The 14776-nt window shown below is 52.1% G+C and overlaps 1 protein-coding gene across 8 annotated transcripts in view; it reads right to left on the bottom strand.

The window, feature by feature from the left end:
• Positions 1–575: 575 nt before the first annotated feature.
• The window catches only part of SPOCD1 (SPOC domain containing 1), a 28103-nt gene continuing 13902 nt past the window's right edge, over positions 576–14776 (bottom strand). For 2 of the 8 annotated variants that reach the window (XM_005544128.5, XM_065525864.2), the window contains 14 exons: positions 11838–11879; positions 10619–10795; positions 10196–10318; positions 9988–10042; positions 9581–9665; positions 8617–8776; positions 8383–8499; positions 6772–6897; positions 4282–4393; positions 3905–4055; positions 3446–3596; positions 2809–2898; positions 2337–2523; positions 576–1399 (listed from right to left, as the gene is read on the bottom strand). In XM_005544128.5, coding sequence (XP_005544185.3) covers positions 750–1399; positions 2337–2523; positions 2809–2898; positions 3446–3596; positions 3905–4055; positions 4282–4393; positions 6772–6897; positions 8383–8499; positions 8617–8776; positions 9581–9665; positions 9988–10042; positions 10196–10318; positions 10619–10795; positions 11838–11879 — 2226 coding nt within the window. In that variant the 3' untranslated portion in view covers positions 576–749. Of the gene's footprint in view, positions 1400–2336; positions 2524–2808; positions 2985–3445; positions 3597–3904; positions 4056–4281; positions 4394–6771; positions 6898–8382; positions 8500–8616; positions 8777–9580; positions 9666–9987; positions 10043–10195; positions 10319–10618; positions 10796–11837; positions 11880–14776 lie in introns of all 8 variants that reach the window. The other 6 variants (XM_065525856.2, XM_074013907.1, XR_012423308.1 and 3 more) reach the window with 5 other exon arrangements.

The raw sequence follows: 14776 nt of genomic DNA, 5'->3' as shown, positions 1-14776 counted from the left end.
TGGCAAGAGATACAGAGAGGAGTCACTCAATCTGGATCTCCTGACTTCCTCAACAGAGACCTACACACAGGCAGGCCATGAAACTCACACGGATACTCACGCATGCTTGCAGGCACACCCATGCACAGAGATCCCCCAGAAGCACATAGACACAGAGACTCGGAGGGAATAGGGTGGAGGTATGTACTGTCCTTCCCCATCTAGTCAAAGGAAAAAGATCTTAGTATTAACTGAAAAATTTAAAAACCACTGCAACTTGCTCTTTTTTTCTCTCTAGCAATCTCTTGATGTCTGTGATCCTCCAAAAGGCTCTGTCCATTTCTCTCTCCACCCCCAACCTTGGTCCTACTGTCTTTTCCACCACTTCCTCTTCCTTCCAGTTCAGAATACTTGCAAAATGCCTCCAGAAACTACCGTGGCAATAGCTGTGCCCTGGGGCACAGTGATGGTTCAGGACCTCAGATCAGCAATGAGCAAGGCTGCACATTTGTGCACAAGACACTCACTGACACACCCACCCAACCATCGGACCAGGACCAGGGGCTCTCCTGGCCAGCTAGCAGATGCAATCCCAATTTTGCCAAATTCTTTATTGAACAAAAAAATCAACAGCAAACACTGTCAAACAAGAAGCTCAAACAGGGCAGGTGGGTAGAGCTAACCATCCTCTCCTTGCAGCCCCGTCTCTCTCTGGAACAGGCTTCAACACTAGTGAGGGCATCAAAACCCATTCTGGTGGGTAAGGAGGGTCAGGCCTTTCTAGGGAAGGGACACTCAGAGCCAGCTTCATCTGTAATCCCCAAAGAGGAGTCAGGGGCTGGGCCAGGGGGCTCTGGAGCTGCAAGGGGGCTGGACAGACACTGCAGAGGGCAGGAAATGGAGCTCTTGTCCTGGGGGCACAGTAAGGCTTGGAGCTGGTGACTCATAGTCACCAGGGATTCGAGGTGCCGGAGCAGGGCTTGGTGGGGACAGGAGTCCCTGTGGAGGTGCTGGCCACGGCCAAAGCCATGACCAGCTGGTGCTACTGAATAGGGATGCTGGGACTGGCGCAAGTCTGGTTCTGGGGGCCATTGCCCTCGCCCAGGACCCTGCCAGGTTTCAGGCTCTGGCCAGAGCCTCCCCCTGCCTCTGGGGGGCCTCTGCCAAGCACAGATTCCCCTTGGAGCTATACTGCCCCTGCCCTGGCTCTGCTGCCAGGCACCTCCTGGGGGAGGGGTGCCCTTCAGGGGCACATTCGGCCTCCTGTCATCTGGCTGGTAGTATCTCTTCTCCACCTTACTGTTGAAGGAGACCATCTTTTGAACCTTCCCCAGCCAGAGGCTGGACCCTGCTGTGTCTGGAAGCCCTTCCTTGGGGAGCAGCACAGCCAGCAACAGACTTGAGTGAGTGACCTCCAGACCTGGGAAAAGAAGAGGGGAGACAGGAAGAGCCCAAAGGCCTGTGAGGGAGAACTGTGTTCAGCTTAGCTGCAGCAGATCTGGAGGCTAGATCCCAGGAAGGGCTTCTCCGCAGTGAGATGGGGCCCATGAGATGCTGGGAAAAGTAAGTGGGAAGATGGGACTGTCTTGGAAGATTTGAGCTCTGTGGGATTAAGGCTCATCCGGCTGAGGCTGGGATATGGATGGTTTGACCTGAAGACTCTACAGACTCAAAGTCTACCTCATTGTCTCAGGACATGGAGCGTCGAAAGGCCAAGCGCTTTGCTCAGGAGTGGGTAAAGCCCCACCGCCACCCTCGCTGCTTTCCGGAGCCACACCGTGGAGGGTGTCTGTGCACAGAGGCCGAGCTTGGTCCCCCCGCGGCTGTGGTGAAACCTCTCTCCCTCCTCTCTGAGGTGACAGTTACAGTCAAGTGTGTGTAGGTCCTGCCTCTGTCCTGCTGCCTGGGTGTCCCAGGAGTTTCTCTTCAAGGGTGCCTACCTTGAGAGGCAGTGTGGTGTGGTGGTTAGGGGCCAGGTTTCTGAAGCCATGTTGCTTGGGAGTGAAGCCCAGTTCTGCTACTGACTGGCTGTGTGACTTTCGACAAGTCACTTGCCTTCTTCCTCCCTCAGTTTCTCCGTCTATGAGATGGAGAGTCTAGTCTAACAGTACCATTCTCATAGAGTGATTTTGAGACTACAAGAATTCGTCTAGGTAAAGCTTTTAGAACAATGGCTGGCACGCAGTTCATGATATCCAAGCATCAGCTATTGCTGTCATTGTTCTCACATTTGCCTGGTTGGGTAAGGAGTTCCCTTCTGAGATGTGCCTGCCTCTGCTGGGTAACTGTGTCAACCGTGCCTGGTCTGGTCACCAAATGAGCAGAGGCAGGGTCTGGTATGGGGACTGGGCACTCACCTGGGCCCCCCAGAGGGCGCAGCCTGGTGGGCAGGGGCTGGAAGGCAGGCAAGGGCAGCAGGACCATCCCCATGTGCTCCACAGAGGCCAGGCCATGGCGCTGCCTGTCATTGAGGTACGAGTAGAGAAGGCGGCAGTTCTGGGTGTCCCGGGCCCCATGTGGGCACAGTCTGATCACGCAGACGTCCTGAGGTGGCAGGAGGAGAGCAGCTGTAAGTGCAGTCATCCTCTGCTCCTGCCAACACCCCTGGGCTCCCTGAAATCTGAGAACCCCATAAGAAAGTATGTCCCCATCTTCCAGAGGAGGAAACAGAGGGACCTGCCCAGGGTCACACAGTGAGTCTGCAGTCACTCTGGGAACTAGAGCCAGATATCCAAGCCAGGCCTCTGCTCTGGAAATGGAGAGGGAGGGGGCACAAGGGTGGGAGTAAGGTGCTAGGAAAAGAAGGGATACCCAAGAGTGGGCACTTACCTTGGCCTCGGCTGGGCAGATGCTGGCCAGAAGGTCCCAGACAGTGTTGGAGGGGATGCAGCCTGCCGAGCGGATCACGGTGGGCAGAGCCTGGGGGCAGGAAGGATGGCCAGTCAGCCCCCCAGCTTCCCACCACTCAGGGTGGACGCATTCCCAGCTACCTGGAAGGTTGCAGCCTGTGGCAAAGATGGGCAGGCAGTATTCCAGTACCCTCGGTGGCTGCCCAGAAAGCTCTAATTGCCCCATGGAGGTCTGCAGCCTCTCCTGGCTAATCTACAACTTCTCCGAAGCCCCTCCCTCCCTCCTCTATCCTCTGCCCTCATCCAACACTTTAGCTGATCATTAAGTCACTCAACGATCACTCTTAAAACCCTCCTTTGGGCCCTTCTTGCTATGTGCTTTGGGTGACAAGGAGTCTTTCGCCCTGTTTGTCTCTGTAGGAATGGGACCAACATCTCATTTACTCCCATGCCTCGCACAGGGCCAGGCACAGAGAGGAGTGTCCATGACTTGTTTTAGAATGTGAGGGGGAGGGGAGGGGAGGGGAGGGGAGGGGAGAGGAAAGGAAAACAAAAGAGAGAGGCTGCCTAGGCTGGTCAGTGTGTAAGGGAGTCCCTGGCGAGGAAGGCAGGTGCACCTGGACGAGCCGACAGCTGTGTCCCGAGACTAGCTGGGCCCTGGCCCGGAACCGCTTGATGGAGAACATGTCCAGAACCCCTTCCCAGGGTGGCATGCAGGGCAGGGCCTTTGTGGGTGCAGCAGACACCTGGAGCTCAGATGGAGGAACCCTAGAGGGAGGAATAGAAGACAGAGCAGGCCATGAGGACTTCCCCAGCACCTCCTTTCTTTTCAGAGCAGATCCTGTGTCCCCACTGTGGGGACTGGAACATTGGCCCAAGCTTGGTCTTGTGCAGGGGGCAGCCAGGAGGCTGGGATGATTAGTTCCATTGCACAGATGGGGAAAATGAGGCTCCCAAGGGAGGGAAGACTTGCCCAAGGCCACACAGAAAAAGCCAGTGCTATGTCTGTTGCCCCAGCTGGTGGCCTCCCGCTCAGCCCTGCTGGGTTATCCACCTCCTTGCTCCCAACCCCACACCTGTCCTGTGGTTCTGTGGGAGGCATCTCCCTGGCTTTGGGCATCTCTGGAGCAGGCATAGGAGTTTGGCTTAGGGCTTTCTGGAAGATATTGTCCCCACAGCTCTTGGCGGCTTTGGAGGAGCCTAGCAGCTCATTCAAGGACTCCCGGTCTACAAATAGCAGAGGCAGGAGCTGAAACAAGGGCAGCAGTGGCACTGAAGCCAGTCCAGGGCTTTAGAGCCAGGGTTGAACCAGGTGCTTTTCTAGGTGACCTGGGGCACAGGCACCCCCGCTCTGCCACCCTCTCCCCAGGCCACAAATCCCTGTTGCTGCTGAACTGCATGCTCAGCCCCAGCCTGGCCGCCACCCCTGCACCCCTCCCGTGTCCCCTCCCACCCATGCAGATGCGGCAGTTGGGGTCTAGGAAGTGGTGGTCATGCTGCCCCGTGGTATCCTCTGATGCGATGGGCAGGGCCTGTGGGCTGCAGTCCATGAACACCTGCGGTCCCTGGGAGGCAGAAGACAGAGGGGTAGGCTGAGAAGGTGGCTGGGGATGCCAGGAGCCCTCCATGGGTAGAGGGCCCCAGGATGTGGTTTATTTTTCTCAATAATAAATGTTGTTTTATTACGAAAATACTGTGAACTCATAAAGAAAATTTGGAAAACACCAAAACTTGAAAATTAAAAAGAAAATCCCTTCTTGTCCCACCACTCAGAGACGACTGTTGATATTCTAGGTATTCCTTTATAATCTTTTTCTTTTGTTATTGTTTTTTGTTTGTTTGTTTTTTTGGTTTTTGGTTTTTTGTTGTTGTTGTTTGTTTTTTGAGACGGAGTCTCGCTCTGCTGCCCGGGCTGGAGTGCAGTAGCTCAATCTCGGCTCACTGCAACCTCCGCCTCCCAGGTTCAAGCGATTCTTCTGCCTCAGCCTCCTGAGTAGCTGGGACTATAGGCGTGCACCACTACGCCCAGCTAATTTTTGTATTTTTAGTAGAGACAGGGTTTCACTATGTTGGTTGGCTAAGATGGTCTTGATCTCTTGACCTCATGATCTGCCTGTCTCGGCCTCCCCAAGTGCTGGGATTACAGGCGTGAGCTACCGCACCCTGCCCTTTATAATCATTTTCTATACACGGGGCTTGGGGGTCCTTTTCCTAAAATAGCTGGGATAAAATATTCAACTTAGTGTTCTCTTTTTGTCCACTAATAATAGCAGAGGCGTTTGTCACGTCATATAGTCCCCATAGACACTGCTGTGATGGGGTGAGACTGGAGTGGACACCTCACCTCTGTTGCTATGCATTTGGGTCATTTCCAGGTTTTTACTATTACTAAATAGCAGTGAGGACATTTTTGTGCAGAAAGTAGTTTCCTAAACTTTAAATTATGTCCTTAGGATAAGATTTCAGAAGCAGATGACAGAATCAGGGATAAGGAACATTTTAAAGACTCTTGACGTCTATTGCCAAATCACTTTTTTTCCTCATACTAGAAATAGCTTTAAACATAAAACAATCATTGCTTTAGGACAATTTAAGAAGATTTTGAAACTCTACTCTTATCAACCACCTCCAGAACAGTCTCAAAGCACAGGCTTTGGAGTCAGACAGGATGGGTTCAAATCTCAGCTTCCCCACCACACATATGTGACCTTGTGTAAATGGCGTCAGGTTCCGCACCCCAGAAATGGCCAGGGAATAGCACCGATCTCCTAGGCCATTGTGAGATATAAATGAGACACTGCTTGTAAAGGGGCACATAGCAGGTGTTCAATAAACAGTAAAGATTGTTATCATGTGTTATTTTCCCCTCCCCTCCCCTCCCACCTCCTCTCTCTCTTCCTTTCTGGGGCTATCTAGGTTTTTCTCCTATATTGCCTTCAGTTTGTTCAGGGAATACAAACTGATTTAGACTGGGGAGCAGCCACACCCCTTGGGGCTCCTCTTGGCACAGGTAGAAGTTCTCCCAATCGTTGGCCTGAATATTAGTGGTAGGAGTGGGGAGCAGGGATTTCTGTCTGTTCACTGTCACTTCCCCAGTGCCTAGAACCGTGCCTGGCACCTGGTAGGTGCCCATAAATGTACTGACTGACTGAATATAGTTCAAGGGTGCCCTGCACCCCTCTCCTGAACACGCAGCTAATGAGACCCAGGTGAACATCTGACGCACACAACACTCAACTACAGCCAGAGTGGCCTTCTGAGAATGACCGAAGGGAGCCAAGGGAAAGTTCTAATCAACTGCAGGAGTCTGAGATGATGGCTTCACGGATTCTGGGGCTGCTGAGTCACCATGTCAGGCTATGTGCAGGCCGGGGCCAAGAGGGAGGAAGGAGCAGGATGGACATAAGGATGGAGCAGACCCTCGGCGCCAAGACCCCTAGACTCTTGTCACTCCTGTTGGCTTTCCAGGTCTGAGGACAAGTTCCAGGAGGCCCTCTGGACGGACTGCCAGGGCACCGGGTGGTTCCCTGCTTGGAGCATCCCTAAACCAATCCACTGAATACAGTGGGTCTTCATTCCTTCCATCTGAAAAAGTCACTGCCTGGAACAGCGTAGCCTGCTGCTTCCCAGCAGAGGTCTGGGCAGAATGCCTGAGGTTGGGGATGACTATGATGATGGGACTTAATGCCACTCATGTGGGGACCTTGGGGTAAGGCCAAAAGGAGGAGGACCGACAGTGACAAGGCACTGGCAGGCCTGTGCCAGCAGCACTGTCCCACCCCATGTTCCCCTATGCATTAAGGATCGCGGTCCCTACTTTATCACAAACAAAGTGGGCCTCAGAGCAGTCAGGTGACATGCCCAAGGCCACACCGCTGGTGAGGCGAGGCGTGGGACCCCCAGGCATGGGCTCTGCCCAGCACCAGGTCACGCTCCAACTTACCACCAGATCCTCCAGGGTCAGCGTCTGGTCCACGTCCCGCTGGATCTCCACTTCGCCCTTGTGGGTCATTTTGGAGGCTGGAAGTCTACACGGCTCCTTCTGTTGCTGCTCGATGATATTCAGGCCCTGAAGAGGCGGAGCAGCCCAAGCTGAGCCCAATTAGGGGACCTCTGGCCATCAAAAGCCCAAGTGCTCACTTTCCTCCCTTGAGGCCCCTCTCTTGTGGTTCCCCTCTCCTCAACACTTCTACTTCCGTCATACCCTTCCCCTGGGAAGCCCTCCACCCTTAGCGCTACCTCTCCATATTCCACTGATTCACCCTTCAAGTCCTGCCTCCTCCAGGAAGCCTTCCTAGATTTTGCTTTCACCCCAGGTCAGTTCAACCTCTGACTGTACCTCATCCTCTTCTGGGAAGGGTGTGGTGTTGCTGAAAGAGTGCAGGCTCTGGAGTTCCCACTGGGCCATTAATAAAATTCATAAGATGGTATGGCCTGGCGCAAGCACTTAGCTGCTCTAAGCCTCAGTTTATCTGTTCTGTAGGAATTTAATTAAAAGCACTATATTAAACAACATATATAGAGTGCTTAGCCTGGAACATGGCTCATAGTAAATGCTAGTTGTGAGTCTTATTGTCGATCAATGTCACTCTACCTGCAATGCTTCCCGAAAACCTGTCTCTCCTTTTCTAACAACCCCTGGAGGACAGGGGGTCTGCTCCTCTCTGGGGGGATCAGCCTCGTGGGCATGAGATCTGTGCAATCACTCAGGGCCCCGCACTTAGGAGGCCCACGCTTGGTTTAGCACTCTGTTGTCACCTTGGAATTCTCAGCAGTTGTTGAACAAAGGGCCCCACATTTTCATTCTGCACTGGCTCCCGCAAATTACAAAGGCGGTCCTGATCCCTGGCCCCCACAAAGCCTGGACAGAAGCTCAGCCTCTAGTAGACAGATTCACCTGATGGACTCTGGTTATTCATTCTAATCAGTTCGGTGTCTTTCAGAGCAGGGGCTGGAGTGCCTCGCCCCATCCCAGTGGCCTCAGCCCCTAAATCAGTCCCTTCTTCTCTCACTGGGCCACCAACAAATATGAGGTGAGCATTCTCCAAAGCCCGCTCAGTGCCACAGCTTCCCTGTCCCAGAGCAGACCCCAGGCAGGGAGAGACCCACGGCCACAGGGTACATGGGGACACAGCTGTGAATCCTGGGGGCTATGGGGCCCCTCCCTCAACCTGGGGTACCAGGAAGACCTCCAGTCTTTTCCAGGGCATCTGAAGCTGGGATAGGAAGAGAGGTACCTCAGGACTCCAGACTCCAGGTCTCACCACAGTCCTCCCCCAGCCCCTGACCCCACAGTCCAGCTCCATTGAAAACCAAGTGTGTCACATCTCTACCAAGCTCTCCATCCCCAGTCCCTTTCATTTCCACCCCTTCTCCTGTTTCTCTTGTGGGGAGGGTCTCTCTGACTCCCTGTCTGCCTTCTCCGTTTCCTTGTTTCTGTCTTTCTGAATTCCTCCTCCCTCCTTCCCTGTCTCTGTCTCTCCCTCTTCCAACCTCAGGCCACCCACACTGCCCCCACATCCCCTCACCCATCCTGACTGGGCTTAGCACTCACCCTTTTCTCCTCCTGGTCCCGCCAGCGGGCCAGCTCCTGGGGGGCCAGCTGCATCGAGCTCATCCGTACCAGGTCGTAGTGGGTGACATCTCCATGAACCACTTTGAGAAACAAGTCCTGTGGGGGTAGGGGGCAAGGCTGCACCATACCCTGAAAGAGCTCCCCCACTCCAGCATCCTGCAGGGGCTCTGAGATTCAGAGAGGGGACCCGGCCCAGCCCAAAGCCCTGCTCACCAGGTTCCTGGGGTCCCGCAGGTTGAACAGCAGGCTGCGGTACTTGGTTTTGTACCGGCCGTTGGTGCCTTGCGTCAGGTCCCAGAGGGCTGCCTCAATGCCAGCAGCGATGCCCTTCACCACCTCCTCACTCAGCACCAAGTCTGGGAGCTCCCGAAGGCTGTAGAGGCCAGGGCAGGGCGGGGGGCACTGAGCCCAGGAGGCTCTCCAGGCACTTCATCCCAGAGGGAGGCAAATGGGTGGGCAGCAGGGTCTGGGCCAACTTGTTCCTGTCATGGGTGTTTCCCTGCAGGAACCTACTTATTCTCATCCCTACTCTGTGAGGAGGAAATAGGATCATTCGCCTTTTACAGATGGGGTTACTGGGGCTCAGAGAAAATAAGGGGCTTACTCACAGCCGTGTAATTAGTGGCAAAAGCAAGATTTGAAACCCGATTGTCTGACTCGCCAGCTCATGACCCATCTCTGTCCCACGGGATGCATGGAGGGGAGGAAGCTGGGATCAGGTCAGAGTAAGGCAGGAGTCAGGGGGAGGGAACGGAGCCCTGGCCCTCGGTGTCATCTGTCATTGACTTGCTATGTGGACTTTGCAAAGTCTGACCCCCTCTGGGCCTTGGTCTCTCCATCAGCAAATGAGAGCTCTGGGCTCAGATCTCTGAGCCGCTCCCAGCACAACCTCTCACTGTGTGAAAGTATTTGCTGCGGGTGATATTGACGTGGATGGACCTGAGCCGAGGCTGAGAACTGCAGCAGCTGAGTGGGGAAGCACAGCCTTAAAGCCAGAGAGATCCAGCTTCAAATTTCAGCTCTCCACTGGCTCTTTGTGTGGGCAAGAGACCTGGCACAGCTACCAAACAGGGTTAGCCAGACACCCAGAAGCCCTTAGAACGTGGCAAGGCCCTGGAGATGGGGGCATGTGAGGGCGGCCCTTGGGATGTCAGGGGAGTGGGGAGCAAGGTCTCACCGAGTCCACAGCACCTCCTGCATGGAATGGACAACAGTGCCCCGCACCCCGATATACAGGGATGGCTTCTCCTGTTGGAGCTGAGCTGTGGGGAGAGAGTGTCACAAGCTCCCAGGGGTGCCCAGGGGGAAGGGGAGGGGGCTGACTCAAGACTGACGGGCTTAGGCAGACCGGAGAGGGGTCCCACCCTCGAAGACCTAGACCCCTCCCTCTATCCATCTGGGAGCCAAGACCAGGCAGCCAGTGGCCCCCACCCCTTTGGGGAGGAGCTACAGGCTGATGGGATGTGGGGAAAGAAGAGTCGTAGCAGGGGCTGGGGCCAGGAGCTGGGCCCTTGTCCTCCCCAGACCCCAACAGTCTCTGGAAGCCAGGGGCCAGCAGAGGAGGCTCCCTCCAGGGCCCTTCACCTGAGTCCTCTGCCCGCTCCAGCAGAGGCTCCTCTTCAGCCTCCATTGGGCCACTCTGTGGGGGAGGTGTGAGGAATTGAGGCTGTTCTGGTGGGCCCAGCCTTCCAGCCCAGGGGACACTGCTTCCTCTAGTCACCTCCCCACTCCCATATCCTCCCTGACCCATGCTCCAATGAAGGAGGCACGTGGCCAGGGCAGAAGCACTCACCTGGGGACACGCAGGGTCCGAGGTGGGGTCGCCAAGGGCCAGGGAACCGCTTCTTGGAGGGTAGAAGGGGTGAGAGAGGCCACCAGGGTCCCCTGCTGTGCCTCCTGGAGGAGGCTGGAAAACCTTGGGGCAGGGAGCAGACAAGCTAGTTAGCTGGAAATGGAGGCCAGGGACTGTTCCCTCCCCAGATGCACTGGAGGCCCAGCCCCTCCCTCCGCCAGTCCACCCTGAATTCAGAGCTGCAGAAGGAAGTACACATGGAGCCCAGGCCAGGCATGCAGGCTGGGGTCTAACCCTGCCTCTGGCTATTCTGAATGACCGCAAGCAAGTGGCACCCTCTGTCTAAGCCTCAGGGACATCTCTGTGAATCAGGTGTGAAGGTGCCTCTCCCAGCAGGATTAAATGGCATCGCTCGTTCCGTACCTGGCACCCAGCGGGGCCCTGCGCCATGGGCCTCTTCTTTCTTCTGAGCCTCTGGGCAGGTGAGGGTGAGCTGACCTCCATCAGGTCCTCCAGAACCTCCAGCTTTGGCGGCAGCTGCCCCCCTGCCTGGCCGTGGCTGACGGCCCCCAGGAGCTGGATCACTGGCCCGGAACCCCGCTACGAGGGAGATCGCACTTCAGAAGCAAGCAGGGCCAGCCACTGTCCCCGCCTTCAGAGTGCTCACCTCACCTGTAATTGTAATCTCCCACTGGACTATAAGCTCCTTGAGGATAGAGAATACGCCTGTCTTGGTTCCCCCTGAATTCCCAATGCTTGGAAAAGGCCTGGCACATAGTGTTCAGTGAATGCTTGCGACCTGGCTAGCCTCTGTCCCAAGAGAGGAGCCTGTCTCCATCCCCATCCTTTCTCAACTTCCCCCTTAACCCCCAGTCACATTCACAGTTAGCTGGACTCTGTGCCAGGACCCTCTCACCCTCCTTCTGACCACAGATGCATCTCATCAGAAGGGACACGCCTTGTTCTGACTCCACCTCCTCCTGTTCAAAGCTCTGTCGTGACCCTTTCAGGGGTCACTGACTTGTCTGCCTCTCCCTTGAAGCAGCCAAATGTAGTCATCTGTAAGGCTTACACTCTGTAAGGCTGCTGATCACTCCTCTATTGCTGATTAAAGAAATCCTTTCATGACCATTTCAAGGTGCACAGATTTTGTTCTTCTAATGAACTATGGAGTCTATCCTGCTCCCCTTTTTGCTATGGCTGCCAGGAAGCTCAGTGTTAACTTTGAGCCTGGCAGGTGTACCTTTACAGGATTGGTAGAGAGTAAGGTGTTATTGTAACAAGATCCCCCTTCTCCTTCCTCTTTTCTTGCTTTCTTTAGGCTTTTAGCCCATTTTAAGTGTGTTTCAATTCTTTTCACTTATTGCAAACCATAGGGGATTGTTTTAAAAGTAGGTGAGTCTGAAGACTAATAATCCTTGAATGAATGATCATGAAATGGTCAGGTTCCAAGGTCTGCAGGAAACTAAAAGTCTAAGATCCAACATTACAACATTATAGAGGGAGAGGAGCACTAGGATCCACTGGGGCAGGGCAGGCTGGGTGGGGGTAGGATCTCCACATCTACTGTGGAGGAGCCCTGCCACTCCACCCCACCTGAGGAAACGGAGGAAGAAAGCAGTAATAAAACGTAAAAACCTACGTAACACACAAGCTTCACTCCATGGGGTATTTTCACTTCCTCCTTGGAGAGAAAGAGGATGCAGAGATTAGAATCCACAGGACCCAGCCACCCCATGGCAGGGAATTCACAAAAAGAAGACATTCTTGTTGAAAGGGTATGTGTTCAGTGTTCACTGAGTTGTACTTATAGCAAAAAAGTTGTCCATCAAAGGGAAAATGGTTAATTAAAAAAAGTCCATCAGGCTGGGTGTGGTGGCTCACGCATGTAATCCCAGCACTTTGAGAGGCCGAAGTGGGTGGATCACCTGAGATCAGGAGTTCAAGACCATCCTGGCCAACATGGTGAAACCCCATCTCTACTAAAAATACAAAAATTAGCCAAGCATGGTGGCAGGCACCTGTAATCCCAGCTACTCGGGAGGCTGAGGCAGGAGAATCACTTGAACCCAGGAGGCGGAGGTTGCAGTGAGCCAAGATTGCACCACTGCACTCCAGCCTAAGCAACAGAGTGAGACTCCGTCTCAAAAAAAAAAAAAAAAAAAAAAAAGGCCCATCAAAGGGAAATGGTTAATAAATGGTGACACTTTGCACTACGAATTCTATGTGGCTTATAAAGGGTAAGGAAGTCATCATAAAAATTACCACTTGTTGAGGGCTTGTGAAGTATCTGACCCCACAGGAAGCACATCATTCATGCTATTAAGGTCTCAGAACGACACCATGAGGTATATACTATTTGTATCCCCATTTTACAGATGAAGAAACTGAGGCTCCGAGAGGATGTGAAAAGTCCTATAGCTGCTAAGCTACAGAGCTAGTATTAGAACCTAGCTCTGTCTGACTCCAAAGCCCAAGCACTTAGCTGTGGGGCTATGTGGAGACATGGAAAGATTCATGGAAAGATGTCATGAAGTATTATTGGGAGAAAAAGAAAAAATAGGTTACAGAACAATATCTGTTGCATAAACCCATTTATGTACATATATATCTATAGATACATAATAGAGGTTATCTCTGGGGAATGAAATTCCAGGGAGACTTTGACTTTCTACTTGTAGACACTTGGGTATTCACGTTATTCAAAATGAGCGTGTATTTCTTTTACAACCAGAAACATAGTTTTTATTAAAAACAAGTTAAGAACAATACGTGTGGTATGCTATCATTCGTGTTACAGGCAGAATGAATTTTAAAATTTGTATTTGCTTGAATACGCATAAAATATCACAGGAAGTATCTGCAAAAACCTATATAACCCAGGCTGCCAGTAGGGAAGCGACTGGGTGCCGGGAAAGATGAGTTTCACTTTTTTTTGTTTTTTTGAACCATGGAAATGAATCAGCCTTTCAAAAAAGTAAACTGAGAAAGAGGGAGAAAAAACAAAGAAAACAGGGGTGTGTGAAGAAGAGCAACAGGAAAAATATCAGGACCAGCCCTTCACAGTTCAAAGCCTTCTGGCTGGCCCGTCTCAGGGGTCCTAACGTCCACGTTGTGAGGCTCCAAAACAACAGGCAGGAGAATGAGGCGAGCGAAGGATTATCAGACCAGAATACAAACTACGTATGTATAGTAAGTTTGAAGAAATAAAAGGAGGACACGAACACATGAGTGAAGGACAAAAAAAACTACAAAAAACAACCAGGCAGATTTGATCAGGAACCAAACACAACTTCTGGGAATGAAAAATGTAACAATCCTAATTAAAATTTAAAAACTCAATATATAGGTTTACTAGCATATTAGATGCAGCTGAAAAAATTAGCTAACTGGACAACACATTTAAATAAATTATCCAGAATCTTCACACAGACACTGTGAAGCACTAAGAGACACATCACGCCTGTAATCTCAGCACTTTGGGAGGCCGAGACAGGAGGATTGCTTGAGGCCAGAAGTTCGACAGCAGCCTGGGAAACACAGCGAGACCGTCTCTACAAAAACAAGAAAAAAAAAAACCAGCCAGGCGTGGTGTTGTGTACCTGTAGTCCCAACTACTCAGGGGGCTGAGATGGCAACATTGTTTGAGCCCTAGAAGTCAAGGCTGCAGTGAGCAGTGATCATACCACTGCACTCTAGTCTGGGTGACACAGCAAGACGCTGTCTCAAAATAAAGGAAAGGAGAGGGGAGGGGAAGGGAGGGGAGAGAAGGAAGGAGGAGGAGTGGGGGGAAAGAAAGAGAGAGAGGGAAAGAGGGAGGGAGAGAAGGAGGGAGGGAGGGAGGGAGAGAGGGAGGGAGGGAGGGAGGGAGGGAGGGAGGGAGGGAGGGAAGGAAGGAAGGAAGGAAGGAAGGAAGGAAGGAAGGAAGGAAGGAAGGAAGGAAGGTCGGTCGGTCTAAAGTTCCAGAAGCAGAGAGGAAAGAGAATGGGTAGAAGCAGTGTTTAAAGAAATAGGGCTAAGAATTTTTCAAAATTGATAAAAGACAAAAATTTACACATTCAAAAAGCTCAGTGAATCTCAAACAGAATAAATAAAAGGAAATTCATACCTAGACACATCAACACTCATGATAAGGAGATTCTTACACGCATAAAGAGAAAAAATAATACCTAACACTTGAATAGCACTTAAAATGTGCTTTGTCTGTGGCGAGTGCTTTACATATTAGTTAACTTAATCCTCACCACAATCTTATGAGGTACTAGTACTATTATCTCCCCCATTTTACAAAAGAGGAAACTAAGGCACACAGAGGCACAGGGAGGTTAATCACCTTGCCCAGTGTCTCACAGCTAGAAAACCAAAGGGCTGGGATTTAAATCCAGGCAGTCTGATTCTAGAGGCCATACCTTCGACTACTATTCTATGATCCCATTCACCAAAATACATTTTACCTATAAAGGAATGGCGATTAGACTAACAGCTACTTTCTCAATAGTAATAATGAAAAGCAAAACATAGAAAAATAGTATTTTCAATGTGCTTAAAGAAAATAACTATCAATTGTGCACCCAGACAAAA

This window comes from Macaca fascicularis, chromosome 1 (genome assembly GCF_037993035.2).
Source record: "Macaca fascicularis isolate 582-1 chromosome 1, T2T-MFA8v1.1".
Lineage (NCBI taxonomy): Eukaryota > Metazoa > Chordata > Mammalia > Primates > Cercopithecidae > Macaca > Macaca fascicularis.
Note: the sequence above shows the minus strand (reverse complement) of the source record. Positions and strands in the feature narration are given on the sequence as shown.